Source organism: Monodon monoceros, unplaced genomic scaffold (assembly GCF_005190385.1).
Source record: "Monodon monoceros isolate NGI ecotype Baffin Bay Population unplaced genomic scaffold, NGI_Narwhal_1 Super_Scaffold_5, whole genome shotgun sequence".
Lineage (NCBI taxonomy): Eukaryota > Metazoa > Chordata > Mammalia > Artiodactyla > Monodontidae > Monodon > Monodon monoceros.
Genome location: NW_021703782.1, coordinates 48,814,010 through 48,831,701, shown reverse-complemented (window position 1 = coordinate 48,831,701; position 17,692 = coordinate 48,814,010). Strand labels below are relative to the sequence as shown.

General features: G+C 33.7%; 1 protein-coding gene across 8 annotated transcripts in view; it reads left to right on the top strand.

Annotated features, from left to right (window-relative positions):
• CCDC171 (coiled-coil domain containing 171) overlaps positions 1-17,692 on the top strand; it is a 359,296-nt gene that overhangs the window by 75,415 nt on the left and 266,189 nt on the right. For all 8 annotated transcript variants that reach the window (XM_029203361.1, XM_029203357.1, XM_029203362.1 and 5 more), the window contains 3 exons: positions 7,838-7,930; positions 11,855-12,015; positions 17,119-17,257. In XM_029203361.1, coding sequence (XP_029059194.1) covers positions 7,838-7,930; positions 11,855-12,015; positions 17,119-17,257 — 393 coding nt within the window. The remainder of the gene's footprint in view (positions 1-7,837; positions 7,931-11,854; positions 12,016-17,118; positions 17,258-17,692) is intronic.

Genomic DNA, 17,692 nt, shown 5'->3' with positions numbered 1-17,692 from the left:
AGTATTGGCCTTAGGGAAACCTTACTGTAGAGTGATGAGATGTGCCAAATATTTCATTGGAAAGTGGTCAAATGTTACAATCCATAGGACTTTTCTCTTTGTTTCTACAAGGAGTGACCTGCTAGTTTCCTCTTTGGTGGTTATTAAATGGAAGAAAGAAATGGAGGAAAAATCTGTTTCATACTATTCAGTATACAGAATTTCCCCTGGCTTCAGTCTTGTACACCAACCCCCCTACCCCTGCTCTGCCCACCCCATGTATCTCTATGTCCAACCTTGGCTTCAGAGTGACACTTTCCAGATAATAAACCTCCAGTTTGTGAGTTTGTGTAGTGGTTGGTGGGGGGGTAGTTGTAGGCTAATTAGGGTGGAGGTGGATGCCTGCAGGTTAAACTCTTCATACTGATGATTTAAAAAAAACCCAAACTTTACTGAGATATAATTTGCATGCTACAAATTCACCCGTTTATAGGGTACAATTCAGTGGTTTTTAGTATATTCACAGAGTTGTACAGCTATCACTACAGTCGATTGGAGCATGTTTTCATCACCTCAGTAAGAAACCCCACACCCATTAGCTGTCACTCTCCTGTTTCCCCATTCCTCTCATCCCTAAAAAAACATTAATTTACTTCTGCTTCTGTATATTTGCCTGTTCTGAACATTTCATATTAGTGGAATCATGCAATATGTGGTCTTTGGTGATTTTTTTTCACATAACAGGATGTTTTAAGGATTCATCCATGTTGTATCATGTATCAGCACTTCATTCCTCTTTATTACTAAATAATCTCCCATTGTATTATAGACCACATTTTGTATATCCATTCATCAGTTGATAGACATTTATGCTGTTTTCACTTTCTGGCTATCATGAATAATGCCTCCATGAACATTTGTGTACAAGTTTTTGTGTGGACATGTTTTCAGTTTCACCTAGGAGTGGGCATGCTAGGTGACATATCTCTATGTTTAACTTTTTGAGGGGCTGTCACACTGTTTTGCATAGTGGAGGCACCATTTTACATCCCCAGCAGCAATGCATGAGGGTTCCAGTGTCTTCAGATCCTCACCAACACTTGTTATTATTAGTCTTTCTAATTATAACCACTTTAGTGGGTGTATAATGGTATCCCGTGGTTTTGCTTCGCATTTCTCTGATGACTGATGATGCTGAATATCGTTTCATGTGCTTATTGGCCATTTGTATATCGTTGGAGAAATAGTTATTCAGATCCATTATACATTTTTAATGGGTTCTTTGTGTTATATGATTGTCAGATGTTTTAATAGGGAAAACGGGGTGTGGAGTGTATAGGAACTCTCAGTAATAATGCCAGATTATGAACTTGAACTTGACAAAGATAAATTACTCATACGCTTACCACATATGGTCTAATTTTATATGAGGTTAGAGAAAGAAATTTAAAAGTGAGATTATATTCCAAGTAATATTTTTAGCTTATTTGTCATTTGTGCTGAACATTTTTTCAGGCCAGAAAATTCAGGAGTGCATCATCATTTTTAATATCATGTGGTTTGTGGATGGCCTATTAGAAAAGGATTAGAATAAAGTTCTGAATATACTTAGAATTTAAAAAGATCATTTAGAAGTCACTTTAGGATGCTATAAAACTCTATGATCATCACTAAAAACATTTTAATTGCCTTATAGGTATGAAGAAGTGCTAGGTAACAGTGATTTTTGTTGATAAGATTCTTGATAAGTCACTTTTGACTCAATTGAGGTAGTGTCTAATGCCTAAACTTTAGGATTTGTTTTTGGATAACTCAGTATTGATTTATTTTCTTGTGAAATACTTACTTACCCCAATTTCTTTTTTTTTAATTGATTAATGTTGTAAATATAAAATTGTTTTAGACTAGTTTTATGTTGAGTTCTTTCTTAGCTACTCTGTAAATACTTTTGATAATACCAGGTCTCTGCTTTGGGGGAATTTGAAGCTTTGAGGGTGTCCAGAGTGTCTAGTTTTATTCTATTTATAAGAATTTTCTAAGTGGACAAGTATAGTCCTGTGACTTACCTACAATTCTTCATGTTTAGACACCTTACAAATTTTTGCTTTATATTTAAGTGAATGTATTTTTGTATTGGCTCTTTGACCGGGTGATGACATAATCAAGGAGAAGTTAAATTCCTAGAGAGCAGTTTATGTAGTTTAACATTCAGTTGTGGAGACATTAAGTACTAGTAATTCTAGGCGCTTATAATCATCATTGGTATTTTTTAAAAAGGATTAATATAAAATAAGATAATAATAAAGAGGAAAATTGTTAAAATTTTAATTTAATAGAACACATTATTTAATGTCAGTAATATCAGACTAAAGCAACTAATAGACGTTTAGCCTAATAAATGTTTTAAATTTTAATGAAGCTTCAACAGTTACATTTCATGAAGAGGTGATTTCTTTATGTGCCTGGGCCAAAGAAGTTTATATATGTGTGTGTGTGTGTGTGTGTGTGTGTGTGTGTGTGTGTGTATAAAAATTAAAAAAAATCTGATATGCTATAGACCATTGTGTGGCTTAATCATCTTAACATGGATCAATGTTTTCTTAGATTAAAAAAATAACAAATTCCCAATCCAATTTTCTAAATGTGGTGCTGGATACCAGAGAACCAAGGGAAAAGTGAACTGGAAAAAGAAATATCCGTGGCTTTTATAAACCTCTTTACAACTAGGGGAGGTTTTGTTTTTTTTTTTAATCATGGGAAATAAGTTTAACTCAATAAGAAAAGAGAAAAGAGAAGATGCAAACCTAATTCTGAGTGAACTGAAGAATCTTGTGAAGATTACAGTGGAGAGAGAGCAGTCTTTGAAAATAAATTCTGAATTGCTTCTGTCAGTCATATTCTATATTATGGTAACGTAAAGAAGGGTAGAATGTAGTTTTTTACTTATACATATACCATACCCAAGTGAAAAAGGAAAAGAAAAATGATTCTCACCTTTTGTATTGTCTGTGAAGCAACCGCATATGAATCATCTTTTTAAAGCCATCATGTGTTTGTAGGAATGATTTTTAAACACCTGTTTGTGTTGATTACCAACTATAAAAGGTAAATAAGTCACCTGGGTTATACTACTGTGCTTATAAGTTTTATACATTTTTGTATTTATGTTCATAATGGATTTTAAAACTGTAAGTTCATTAAAAATTTTGTTAAATACTGAAGTTTTTTACTGCTAGAAAAGGTAAAGATGATTTTAAAGATGCTAAATTAATTTATTACCATGCCAAACAGAATTTGTGGCTTGTAAATTCTGTTCCTTAGAGATTCTGACTCTCTAAGATATCTTTTTTGTTAACAAAAAATACTTTTGAGATCTTCAGTTTAAGAGCTCCAAGTATAGTAACTACTCTTGTTTTCTCCCACACAGGTAGGGAATAAGGATTGTAGTTAATTGTCATTAATTGTTAACACACATTTAATATATTATTTACAACCACTAAAATATAATACATATACTTACCACTAAAATAACCATTATAGAATTAATCAGTCCCTTAGAATCATCTTTTTGAAGATGGATTATTACTATATTGGTTACTTGTAAGAGTTTTCATTAATGGGAAATATCAGGTGATAAAATCTGGAACAATAGTTAAATAAACAACCACTTCCTATTTATACAGCTATTGATATTCTGGGGTAAACTTTGTACAACTGTTTTGGAAACAGTACTACCTAACACACTACTGAGAAGTCTTTGATTGGTAGGTACTTGTGTGATATTTCCTCCCTTATTTTTCTTGATGTCCATTTTAGTGGGCTAAATTTCATATATCAAGGTTTTTCTGCTTGACTAATCCCTTTAAGTTCATGTATATCCTCTGGGCTGGGCATATTCTATTTGAGGAGGCAAGAATGTAGTAGGAGCTGCTTTTGCCCAGTGTCTCAGCAAATTCCTTGAACACATATGTTTTCATAATTTTTGTGAAACTTTGGAACAGGCCCATGGAAGCCATGGGAGCAGATGTGGTGTGGAGAACAAATGTGGTCTGGATGTGTTTCATTAGTTCTGCTTGTGAATTGGAGTTGGCGGCTCATGCCCTGTGTTATGATAAAATAATGTTTTCTATGTTACCTTCTTCAAAGAATGAACACTCACTTTTCTTAAGTGGAGTAGACTATCTAACTGGGCTTATTGTGATTTAGTGAGATACAAATCATAAAATAAAAAAAATTGTACCCATACAATGAACACAGAATTTACTGGAATAAAAATAAAAAAATTTGGGTACAATGAACACAGAATTTACTGGAATAAAAATCTCTTGGCAGTATATTGCAGTCAGAAAGGACGTGACAGCCAGCTAATAAATGATAAAATATGTGATCATTTTGTGTCACATAAAGAACTCTGATGTTCATAGTATTAGGGAACAGACAGTATATAGTGTAATCCTTGTACTACAGGCAAATTTATATATAGTTAAATTGGCCGGGGGTATATATGAATTTGTTTTGGATTTTGTACTTTAATCTGAATTCTCTTATGCTTTCTGCTCTTGCTATGTTGATTATATTAGGATTGGAGATAATGATTGTTGTACTAGTTCTCTTAGGTGATATTGGAGGAAAATATTTGTGAACAGCAAGTTGATGTTCCTCTAGCACCCTCTGCTGGAGATAAGAATTAATTCACCAGACTAGAATATTATTAAAAAATATTTATTAGGAGGGCTTTAATTATGTCAACAAAACACACTCTTGAAGAAATTTGTTTAAATATGTGAAGATTTTTTTTTCTGTCCTTACTGATTATTGTTTTAGTAATTAATAAACAGTTTATAAATTTGTTTTCTTCTGGACATTTCATTTAAAACAGGAAGGTATGGAAATAAAGGTGGGATCTCTGGTTTATTATTTCAACCCGTTTGATTTTGGTTTAGGCAGAAAAAAAAAGTCTTTGTGACTTTCGGAGTGAAATCAGATAAATTGATTAATATGACAACATGTACATGAAAAATGAAAATTTTGCCTCTTTTATCATGGAATCACTGAATATTCTGTATTTTAATAAAATAACACTTATTTTGATAAAACTATGTAAATGCCTTTTGGAATATGAAAGAATATATTAACATTATTAGACTGGTTTCTTCTATTTGCCCTTTATCAGCTTTTTGCCTGTTTTGATCCTTTATTCTCAATGTCTATGGGTTATTTCCTTGACACTGGTTAGACTTCTGACTTGCAGAACCTAACACAAGTATTTTGAATATTGAGAAAGTTGACTTTAGTTCTTCAAGGACAGGAACTTCATCTTGTGGCATTACATTAAAAAAAATTTTTTTTTTACTAGTATTGGCCCTACCTAGGGTAATACTCATTTTAATCTGGCTGACCATTAAGAATTTTTCTGATCTAGTATGTATCATCTTCGTACCTACAACCAGTGGGGATCCCTTGTTCTAGGATTCAAAGTCAGCACTGAGAGGAACTTCTCAATAGAAATGAAGAAGCTTGACATAGGTGGTGGTCACTTCTTTGAAATGTCATTGGTTCTTACACTTAGGGATTCTTTTTATTTTTTATTGAGATATAGTTCACATAGTATTGAATACACTCTTTTAAAGTATGCAGTTCAGGGTTATGAAACCATTGCCACTATCTGATTCTGGAACATTCTTATCACCCCAGTAAGAAACTTTATGCCCATTAGCAGTTAGTGCTCATTCCTTCCTTCCCCTGTCCCCAGCTATTGGAAACCACTCATACACTTTCTACCTCTATGGATTTGCCTATTCTGGCCATTTCATATAAATGAAGTCACTTAATATGTGGTCTTTTGTGTCTGGTATCTTTCGCTTAACATATATTTTCAAGGTTAATCTATGTTGTGGCATGTGTTGGTACTTAATTCCTTTTTATGGCTGAATAATATTCCATTGTATGGATATACCACATTTTGTTTATCCATTCATCAGTTGATGGGCACTTGGGTTTTTTTCACCTTTTTTGTGTTTATGCTCTGCACTGTAGCAGACTTATAGGAATATGTTTTGCTCAAGGAAAAGTGTAGTCATTTCTTACTTATCCACAGACCACTTGATTAGTTTTTGGATTATCCTATTTTTATTTATTCCCCTTGATGTAATGTGATACATTACCATCTCTGTCTGTATGCAAAAAAGAAATGGCGGGAGAAAAGAGGAAAAATCAAATTAATCAAGCCGAGCATAAAAAAAAAAAAACTTTAGCTAAGGCTAAATGACAGAGTAAGTATAACGAATAGAAACATTTCTTGCCCAAATTTTATCTAAGAAAGGAAATTAAATTACTATTGTCTTTCTCTTTCACTGTTGAACTATCTATATTTGACAGACAGGACTCTAGGTGTGGCGGGGCTGACTCCAGCTTGAAAAACTAATAAATTAGACTTTGTCATAACAAAAACTTTTGCTATATGAAAGATACTAACGTTAAGAGAATGAAAAGACAAGCTGTAGACAATATTTGGGAGTAAATATTTGCAAATTACGTACCCAAAAAATGACTTGTATCCAGATTATATAATGAATTTTCAAGATTCAATAATAAAAAAACAAACAACCCAATTAAAAAATGAGAAAAAGGGGCTTCCCTGGTGGGGCAGTGGTTGAGAGTCCACCTGCCAATGCAGGGGTCACGGGTTCGTGCCCCGGTCCGGGAAGATCCCACATGCCGCGGAGCGACTGGGCCCGTGAGCCATGGCCGCTGAGCCCGCGCGTCCGGAGCCTATGCTCCGCAACGGGAGAGGCCACAACAGTGAGAGGCCTGCGTACCGCAAAAAAAAAAAAAAAAAAAAGAGAAAAAGATTTAAGCAGAAACTTCACCAGAAAAGATATACAGATAGTAAATAAATACATGAAAATATGCTCAATGTCATTAGTTATTAGGAAAATGAAAATTGAAACTAAAATGAGATACCATTACATTCCTATTTGAATGTCTAACCCTCGCCCCCAAATAACCCAAAAGACTACCATGCCAAGTGTTGGTGAAGATGCATGAAATTGGAAACAGTTTGTGAAACAGTTTGTCAGTTTCATAAAACATTAAACATACGCCTACCACCTGACCCAGTCATTCTGTCCTTCACTATTTATCCCAGAGAAATGAAAGTGTATGTCCATACAAAGATTTATACATAATTGCTCATAGAAGATTCCTTTGTATAGCCCTAATATATAGCCCTATATATATTCCTTTGTATAGCATCCAATTCAAATGTCCATCAGTAGGTGAACTGATAAACCGATTGTGGTGTATCAACACAGTGGAACACTTTAACAGTAAAAAGTGAACTATTGATATGTGCAACCACATGGATGAAACTCAAAATAATTTTGTGGGGAGAAATAAGCCAGGCAATAAATAATATGCACTGTGTGATTCAATTTATATTGAATTCTGGAAAACAGGAAATGATCTATAGTGACAAAAAAGCAGATCAGTGTTTACTTGGGGGTTAGGGGTGGGGTGGTGAGGACTGGATGACGGGGTTATCAAGGGACACAAGGAATCTTCTGGGGTAACGGAAATATTTGTCTGTCTTGATTATGGCAATGATTTCGTGGGTGTATATATACAAAACTTACCAAGTTATACAATTTCAGTATGTGTAATTTATTACATGTAAAGTATAACTGAATAAAGAAAAAGAAAACAAGCTCTGGAGCATTCTTCCCGAGCATTATTTTTGCAACATGACTTTTATACTCTTGCAAATGAAAAAATGAGGCTATAGTAATCCAAAGTGTTAATTACAATATAGTGGCCTATATTCAATTTAAATTCCAATGTTTAAACTTAATGTTTTCAGGCAACTACTCTAAGAGTGAGGAAATTAGAAGAAGATATTGAAGCAGAGAGAGCAGCACATTTGGAATCGAAATTTAATTCTGAAATTATTCAGGTAAAATGTGAACAACATTTTTTTAATGGGTTTTATTAAGCTGGGAAAAACAGTATTATGTTCAGAGAGCTAAGGTGTGCGTTTAGAGCAGGTAGCATGTTGTTAAGACACGCGTTATTCTATTTACTATAATGATATAGTTGAAGATAGTCTTTACTCTATTAGAGAGGAGGTGGCACACTACACCCCACAGGCTGAATCTTACCTACTGAGCGTGCTTATGAAGTTTTATCTTGTCCGTGGTGGCTTTTGTGCTACCTTGGCAAAGTGGAGTAGCTGCGAGAGAGACCTCACGTTCTGCAAAGTCCAATGTGTTTGCCATCTGGTGCGTTACAGGAAGATCTGCTGATCAGAGTGTTCTTTTTATCAACAACCTTGGGATGAATTTCTTTCTGAAAACATTTTAAAATATGCACCTTCATTGATTGAGTGCATATCCTGTGCATATCACCTGTCACTATATTAAGAGCTGAAGGCATAAAGGTGAATGAGCTCCTTTTAGGACTCAAAATTCCATTACCAGAGATACTGTGTACCTATATATGTTGATGTATAGTTAGAAATATTAAATACTAAAGTACTATGGGAGCGTAATAAAGAGAAGGATTAAATCTGAGAGGGGAACTGAATGAAGGCATCCTAAGGAAAGCGTCCTTTTCCCTAGGGCTTAGAGAATGAGAAGGAACTCCTAAGGTTAGCAAAGGCATTTTAACTGGGGGTTGGCAAACTACTGTCATGGACCAAGTCTGACCCTCAGCCTTTGTTGTAAATAGTTTTACATAAAGTTCCATAAGTCCATAATTTAATTTGGTTTTTTAAAAAAGACTTAGACTTTTCCCCTATATTAAAAATTAATTAATAGAATTTGCAGAGTTTTATTATTTAAACAGGTCTTAACTAGGATGCAACAAACTTTGTAAGAATTTTAAAATAATTGTTTTTTACTTTTATCTTTAATGAATGCCTTTTACCTGCAAAATTCTCAGACCCATGTATTTTTTTTTAACATCTTTATTAGAGTATAATTGCTTTACAATGGTGTGTCAGTTTCTGCTTTATAACAAAGTGAATCAGTTATACATATACATATGTCCCCATATCTCTTCCCTCTTGCATCTCCCTCCCTCCCACCCTCCCTATCCCACCCCTCTAGGTGGTCAGACCCATGTATTTGAGTGCATCTATATGTAAAGCAAATTTGCGTAAGTTAAGCTTTTTTTTTTTTAGTTAAGCTTTTTTGTTTTTGTTTTTTTTTTTTAGAAAAAAATGATTGGATTACCCAAAATGGCATTAATAGGCAATAAGGCTGAAGTTTTAAATTCATGCAAGAAGTAGAATTCAAAATTAAGTTTTTCATTGTAGTTATATCACTGGGAATATATAGTTAATAGGTATAAAAATGAAAATGTTACATGTGTATTTTTTACTCATATAATTAAAAATTAATATTTGATACCCAACTTAGTGCTATAACTTAGGAAAAAAGCAAAAGTGTGTATTTGAATCATAGATCTATAAATATTGACAAATATTTTTAGTGAGGTACACCCAGTAAAATTCAGTTTCAGACTAGTTTAAAAGCAAATGAGACTACTGAGTTGTAATTAATCACCATCTTACTATAAACGGGAGTTAAAAATATGTTTGAAGTATTCTGTTATTAAATTTGTTTAGATGCTATGTCATAAAAATGAGAAAGTAGATTCAGAAGAGTGACTTGGAATTGTTTGTCTATTTTTCTTTCAGTTGGATTGGTTTATCATTTGTGATTGAATGTGCATAGTTTCTGAAAGAACATACCAATGTAGATAGAAGAAAATGTTTCCTAGACTTATTAATTTTTACTTGTACACTGGGTTTAGACATAATAACAACAAAGAAAAATAGTTTAAAAGACCAAATTTGAAAATGTACAAAGTTGTATTATGTCTACATATCTATTCTACTTCCTTACTTTAGTGTAAGAGAATAGGTGTTTCAATTAATCCAAAATAGTTTTGGATAATTAGAAATAATTCTGGTGATTACTATTTGTATGGATTAATTTATGAAACATTTTCATATTTCCTACGCTTCGTTTTTTGGTGAGTTCATTTTTCCTAACTCAGGTTATGTTTTGCCATCCCTGGGAAGCTTGTGTCACACAGAGTTCATAGATTTTTTCTGATTTCATGGCCCTTTGGGCCTGCTTCTGTGACAGGAAGCACTTGCCTATATTCTCTTATGGTCTGTCCTTTCCTAACAAGAGCTGAGACTGTATATTTTCATGATGATTGTATATACCGTGAGCACTACATTGCCTGGCACATATTAAGTGCCTAATAAATATTTATCTAAACACTTATTAAATAGTTATTATATATTTACATTTAATGTTAAATACATATTAATATTAAATAAATGTTGTCTCATTAGATCTTTGTAGCCACCCTGTAGAGTCTGTATATTATTATTATTATTGTTATTGTTAGTATTTACTGTTTACAGATGAGGAACCTCAGGCTTTTGGAGTTTAATATGCCCAAGGGCATATAAGTTGATTTGTAGAGCTGCGACTCAAACCTGAGACTTACGGTTCTAAAGCCCCATTTTCTATCTAGTGTGAAGCATTTTTTTCCTACCGCCCTCCTTTTGTGAGCTTTAGCAAGCTATTTTTTTATTCTTAACTTAATTTTCTAAAAAGATAAAATATTCACATAGTTCAAAAATTAAAACAAAATTGAGGCGATCGGGAACTCTTGCTTTCACTCTTGTCTCTCCTATTGTTCTCTCTTTCCTGCTGTCTATCCTTATTTTTTCCACTTGTTTACCTAAAATATAGCATACCACATACAATAATCTGGACTCTGCTTCTCCCAATATGTATTAACACTACACAGAGAACACTACACAGAGAGACAACTTGCTTTTCAAAAGTTATTTTGTAGCCTTTTTATAGCTACAAATTATTCTTTTATGGATATGCACTTTATCTATTCTACTGTTGGCGTATACAGGGAATCTAGTTTTTAAAATGTCTTGTTGTGTAAAATTTCAAGTACATGCAAAAGTAGAGAGAATAGTAAAATGGACTCCCCGTGTACCCATCACTCAGCTTCAAGACTTATCTCACAGGACAATTGTGTTTTATCTATAATATTAGCACTCTTCTACTCCACCACCCCCAGATTATTTTGAAGCAAATCCTAGATATCATATTACTACACCCATAAATATTTTAGTCAAATAGTATTATTTGATTTTTTTTTTTTTGCGGTAGCGGGCCTCTCACTGTTGTGGCCTCTCCCGTTGCGGAGCACAGGCTCCGGACGCGCAGGCTCAGCAGCCATGGCTCACGGGCCCAGCTGCTCTGCGGTATGTGGGATCTTCCCAGACCGGGGCACGAACCCGTGTCCCCTGCATCAGCAGGCGGACTCTCAACCACTGCGCCACCAGGGAAGCCCAATAGTATTATTTGATAATAAAAATTTTGCTTTTCTACAGTAAGAAATCTCCAGGAATAAAAAGATCTGTTAACTTTGCTAGGCTTATAAAGATGTTCATATAATAATGTTTCTCAAAAGAGAGGAAGGATACTTCCCTCTAGTTTTCAAAAACCACTTAATTTATTATGTTTATAAAAAAAAAGTCCAAATGGGTTAGTAGATCAAAATTAGGCACTTTGATGGGACGCATTATATTGTATCCGCCTGTCCCTTTTCATAGCACAGTTGAGTCTGTATTCTTCCACTCTTCTCTTCCATTACACATGTTGAGAAAGGGAATAAACTGCCCTTTGTTTATTTTCCTTTTTTAAACCAAAAACAGAAAGAAAGACTTGTTTGGATGAATGATAATCTGCTGTTTGATAAAGTATTCTACTCAATTTGAGATTGGTGCTAGTGTTTCCTTTCTTGCTTTAATTACTTTTCTGTCATTTGGTAGTTACGGATGCGAGACCTTGAAGGAGCTTTGCAGGTAGAAAAGGCCAGCCAAGCAGAAGCTGTTGCTGATTTGGAAATAATCAAGAATGAATTCAAAGAAGTTGAAAGTGCATATGAACGAGAAAAGCATAATGCACAAGAGAGCTTTGCAAAACTAAATATGTAAGTGTTATACTGTAAAACTCTCTAAATTAATATTAAGAGTTTATGAAATCTACATGAGTATGAATGTGTAGTACTAGGTAAATATGGAAATGCTCTGTTGGATTTTGAAGTATCATGGCAATTCCAAGGAGTCTCAGAAATGCAGGAATACTTTCTTATACTAGAAAGTAAATATATTAATATATTTTATATTTACTGATGTAATATAGTATCTTTAAGGCCTTGACTTCTAGGCCACCTAAAATGGGCTATGTGGGAGATGGGTAATGTTTGAGATATTCGTAAACTGTAGAAATAATAGTAGGAATAATACTGCTACTGGGGCTATCATGTATGTGGCTCACTTCATACCTAGCATTGCATGGTTTTATTTAATTTCTAACACCCTATGAGGTAGCTACTCTTTTTTATCCCTGTTCTACAGATGTGAAAATTGAGGCCTAATGAGGGTAAGGACACACAGCTAAGTGTAGAGTCAGGATCTTTCTGACTTCTATTGATTTTAACCTTTTCCAGTTCAAATGTCTATCATCTGAAAAGTTCTGTGAAATTTTTTAAGAAGTTTATAGCTATTTAATATGCTTCCCAAAATAAGTCAATAGTAGACATTTTAAGCCATTTCCTCTCAGAGGATGAAATGTGTACCACCATTGGTACATGACACGATAATAGGTTGATATATTAGAGTTATGTATTTATTTTTAATGTTTATTTATGACAGATAGTAGTTTTCCATTTACAGTTATAATATAGTTTCCTTTTAAAATACTTCATTTAACTTACGATGTGAGTTAATTTAAAGAAAAGTATTATTTAGAGTTGTGAGTATGGCAGGAATTATAAAGATGGCACTTGAAAGACAAGTTTGAAAAAATTTAAAACTCTTTAACTGTGATTACCTTTATTAGTAATGCTTATAATACATTAAATGAGTAATTCTTAACTAAATTTTCTTGCTTCCTCCAGAATGACTTAAATGACATTCTGTGAACATTATTCTAAGGACTTATGCTCCTTTATTTCCTTTGAATCATATCTTGAATCTGCACATTTATATATAAATATGTTTGAAGGGCCTTTATGTAGCATATAGTACAGGCTTCTTTACTGTTGCTTTGAGGTAATGATTATGACCTACTAGTGAAACTGTAAGAAGTCAGACTGTACTCCCAACAATTAAAGCTTTCCAGCGGTGAAATAATAGGCTTCTTTGGGGAACTAGTGAACTCTCTGCCTTGGAAAGTTCGAAACAGGGGGTAGATGATTCTTTGTCATGGATACCGAAGAAGAGAGCTCTGCAAAGGTTGGATTAGAGGAATTCTAAGATAATTGCTAACGTTTAAGCTCTAAGATTTTAACCTATGCACTTTTAAAATTGGACTCCAGAGCAAATTTTTTCCTTATGTTTGTTTTGCTATTATTTGTGTTTTGGTGCTTGAAAAATTTTGCTCAAGTTTTGTATTCCAATAAACACAAACTAACAGTTCTAAATATTAATTATGTATTACAGCTAAGCACCAGCTGACAATCCTAAATGCTTTAATATAATGTCCCTTATCTGTTCTTCATCCCTATATAACTGTGCTATAATAAAAGTTACTAATAATATTAATAAATAAACAAGAAACAGTAAAAATTAAGTAGTAATTAAAGTCCACGACTCATTGATAGTTTCTGTGACTTCTCTCCCCCATCCCCTCCTTCTTGTCATTGTATGTCATACGACAGCCACTTCCTTTCCATTTATCAGTGGTATGAGAAGGACTGATATGACATGAGGGATGATTGGATAAGTTATTTCATTTTCTACCTATACGTCTGATTCTTTTTCAGAATCGTCTTTAAAATCTTTTAGAGTCACAAACTCTCAAGTATTAATTTTTCAAAGTAGTTCTAAGTTTTGGATAATGTATTTCAAAAGGAGAATTGATATTTTAGGTCTTTAAGGTAAATAATACCTTTAATTTACAACTCTGAGAGCAGTGAGTTTTGGGGTAGGACATTGTTTTACCTTTTGGATAGATCTGATTTAGCAGTTGGTGATAACGAGGTTATAGAGGAAATGCTGCCTGAACCTTGCAGGTGGTTAAGGGTTTTAAACTTTTGTTTCCTTCCAGGTAGATCTAGGCAGGATCTCATTAAAAGGCAGGAGGAAAAAGCTGTGTGTGTATTTTAGAGTTTTAATTTTGGCCAACAGTTTCATAACAGTGAATATTCCTGCATGAAACTATTTTCAGTGGAATATATATGTATACATATGTAGATGGAATATACATATGTATACATATATATTAGATGGAATATATGTATATATTTAATATATTATTATATATTAAATATTACATATAATAATATAATAAGTAAAATTATTATATATTAAACATATCTTTTGAAGAACTCAGCTAAGAATTTGAATAACAGGCTATTTTAACGAATACGTATAATGTATAATTTTAGAAAGAATATATATTCTCTGTATTCCTCTAATTAAATTTTCTTAGTTATAAATTGTTTTCCATTGAAAACTTACAGTATAAAACTAAACTTTTTCAGTAATTTTTTTTATACTTGAAATTTTTGGCCGCACTGAGTGGCTTGTGGGATCTTAATTCCCCCACCAGGGATCGAACCTGTGCCCTTGGCAGTGAAAGCACAGAGACCTAACCACTGGACCGCCAGGGAATTCCCTTCAATGTGTCAGGTCTTCATTAGCTGTTGTAACTAACTGATTGTTGGGCAATGGTAGGGAGAAGATCCTGATAATCCTTACATCTAGTTTAAGTTTAAATTTAGTTTAAAATAATGCTAGTCAAGGATATGATACTGAACAGACTGAATCTAAATTTATTTATTTTATTACATTCAGTATTTAGGGACTTCTTTATTTTTCTAAATACATCAACCAAAAGTATAAAAAGAAGTACAAAAGTACTGGGTTGGCCAAAAAGTTCCTTTGGTTTTTAAGTAAAAATAAAAGACACATTTTTTATTTTCACCAAGAACTTTATTGAACAATGTATTCACCATTTTGTTCCACTACCTTCTGCCATTTTTCAGGCAACTTCATAATTCCATCTTCCCCAAACTTTTTATCTTTTTGAGCAGAGAACTGTTCCAGGTGCCTTTTACAGTCTTCCAGGGAATTGAAATTTTTTCCATTAAGAGAATTTTGTAAAGACCGAAATCAATGGAAATCCGAAGGTGCAATGTCTGGTGAATATGGCGGGTGAATCAGAACTTCCCAGCCAAGCTGTAACAGTTTTTGCCTGATCATCAAAGAAACATGCAGTCTTGCGTTATCCTGATGGAAGATTATGTGTTTTCTGTTGACTAATTCCGGATGCTTTTCGTTGAGTGCCACTTTCAGTTGGTCTAATTGAGAGCAGTACTTGTTGGAATTAATTGTTTGGTTTTCACTCCCTTCCAATCCCACCGTATACACAACATCACCTTCTTTGGATGAAGACCGACCTTTGGTGTGGTTGGTGGTGGTTCATTTCGCTTGCTCCACGATCTCTTCCGTTCCACATTATTGTACATTTTTCATCACCCGTCACAATTTGTTTTAAAAACGGAACATTTTTGTTACGCTTCAGTAGAGAATCACGTGGGGATATACGGTCATAAAGGTTTTTTTCACTTAACTTATGTGGAACTCAAACATCAAAGCGGTTAACGTAACCAAGCTGGTGCAGATGATTTTCAGTGCTTGATTAGGATATTTTGAGTATGTCGGCTGTCTCCCACGTGGTATAACATTGATTGTTCTCAGTTAATGTCTCGATTTGATTGCTATCAACTTCAACTGGTCTACCCGACCGTGGAGCATCATTCAGCGAAAAATCTCCAGCACAAAACTTCGCAAACCACTTTTGACACGTTCGATCAGTCACAGCACCTTCTCCATACACTGTGCAAATCTTTTTTTTGTGTTTCAGTTGCGTTTTTACCTTTCTTGAAATAATAAAGCATAATATGCCAAAAATTTGCTTTTTTTCTTCCATCTTCAATATCCAAATGGCTACACAAAAATTCAACAAATTTGATAAGTTTTTTTAAATGCACGCTGATATGACAGCTGTCACAATATAGTCTAACAAAATTGTTTCGAATGAAGGTAAAGACAACTAAGGTGTACTAGAGCCAAATTACTGAAAAAACTGAATGAACTTTTTAGCCAACCCAGTATTATAACTTGTGGCACTATTATTGTTTATATTCTTGGTAAAAGATAGCCTGAAGATGGCTATTTTTTAAAACAGCTGTACTGTTGTCAAATTCTTAGCTGAACTCTTAAACAACAATAACAACAACAACAAAATGGGAATCCAGTAGGAAAGAACGGCTCTTAACTACAAGTTTCCTTCTTCTCCCTTTCCTTTCTTGCCTAAAATCCTCCATCTGTCAAGTCCTGACTCTTCTCTGTTGGATTCAGAGAGACTGGGGCTCCCTTGAACCTTCAGTTTACTCCCGCCCTACTCATTCCCCTTGGGTGGGGCTGTTGGCAGAAGCATAGGAGCCAACTTTTTTGGGTTGTGCATGAGATTACTGACAGCAAGGGCTGTTCACCATTTCACTGGACTCAACTTGGACTTTATTTATAAAATAGCACCAAATACCAGGTGCATTTAATTTTATATTTGCTGATTACTAATTTTTAAATAAAAATTTGATTTTAATAAAGTTAGCACTTGTACATAATCTAAAAAGTAAAATAGTGCTTTTAAGCTCATGAAAAACCACATTTTGGTACCCCATTGCTTTCTACGACCAGTTTCTGCTCCTTTGAAGCAACCAATTTTAATTCTTATAGCTGTTTCTTCTGATATTTAACCTTGTATTTCTAGATAACATGCATATTATGCCACTTTTTCAACTTCCACCTCTACATGTTATCTTTTGGCCTCAACTATTATTCCTTCAGAGTCTTTCATTTAAGAATGCACAATTCTTTCTATTTGAAAAAATGAGAAGTGACCTTTAAAACCTCTGGGCATGAAACCATGGTATATAATACATCTGCGACTTGTGTTAAAGTTGTATAATAGGACCTGATAAAAGCATATTTGAAAAACCTGCTCTGACACTTTAACTTTTCAGATTAGAGAGAGAGTATTTCTCCAAAAACAAGAAACTAAATGAAGAAATCGAGGAACAGAAGAAAGTAATTATAGACCTTTCAAAGAGACTCCAGTATAATGAAAAAAGTTGCAGTGAATTACAGGAAGAACTTGTAATGGTAAGGATAAAAAAGAAAACCCTATGGCAGTTACTTTATTGGGTCAAATTGGATGTTTAACAGTTTTTTTTTTTCTCACTACATGCCATGAGATAATTGTATGAAAGTAATTTTAGTGGCATTGATATAAAATTTCAAAACTGGAGACACTGTTTACAACAAAGCTATACATAATAAAACCTCTGTTCTTTGGAATAATTGGGAAAACTAAATGAATTAGTGGAAAGTCTGAATTACAGAGTGTTTTCAAACTGATTCAGGTGTTTTTCTTTTTTTTTTTTTTAAGTGCATAAAACAATGTTACCTAGATGGAGGTGGGGTTAGGGTTTATAATCGGTAGATCTAATGATTTCAAAGACTCCCCCCGCTTTTTTAAAAAATAAATTTATTTTATTTTTGGCTGCGTTGGGTCTTCATTGCTGTGCGTGGGCTTTT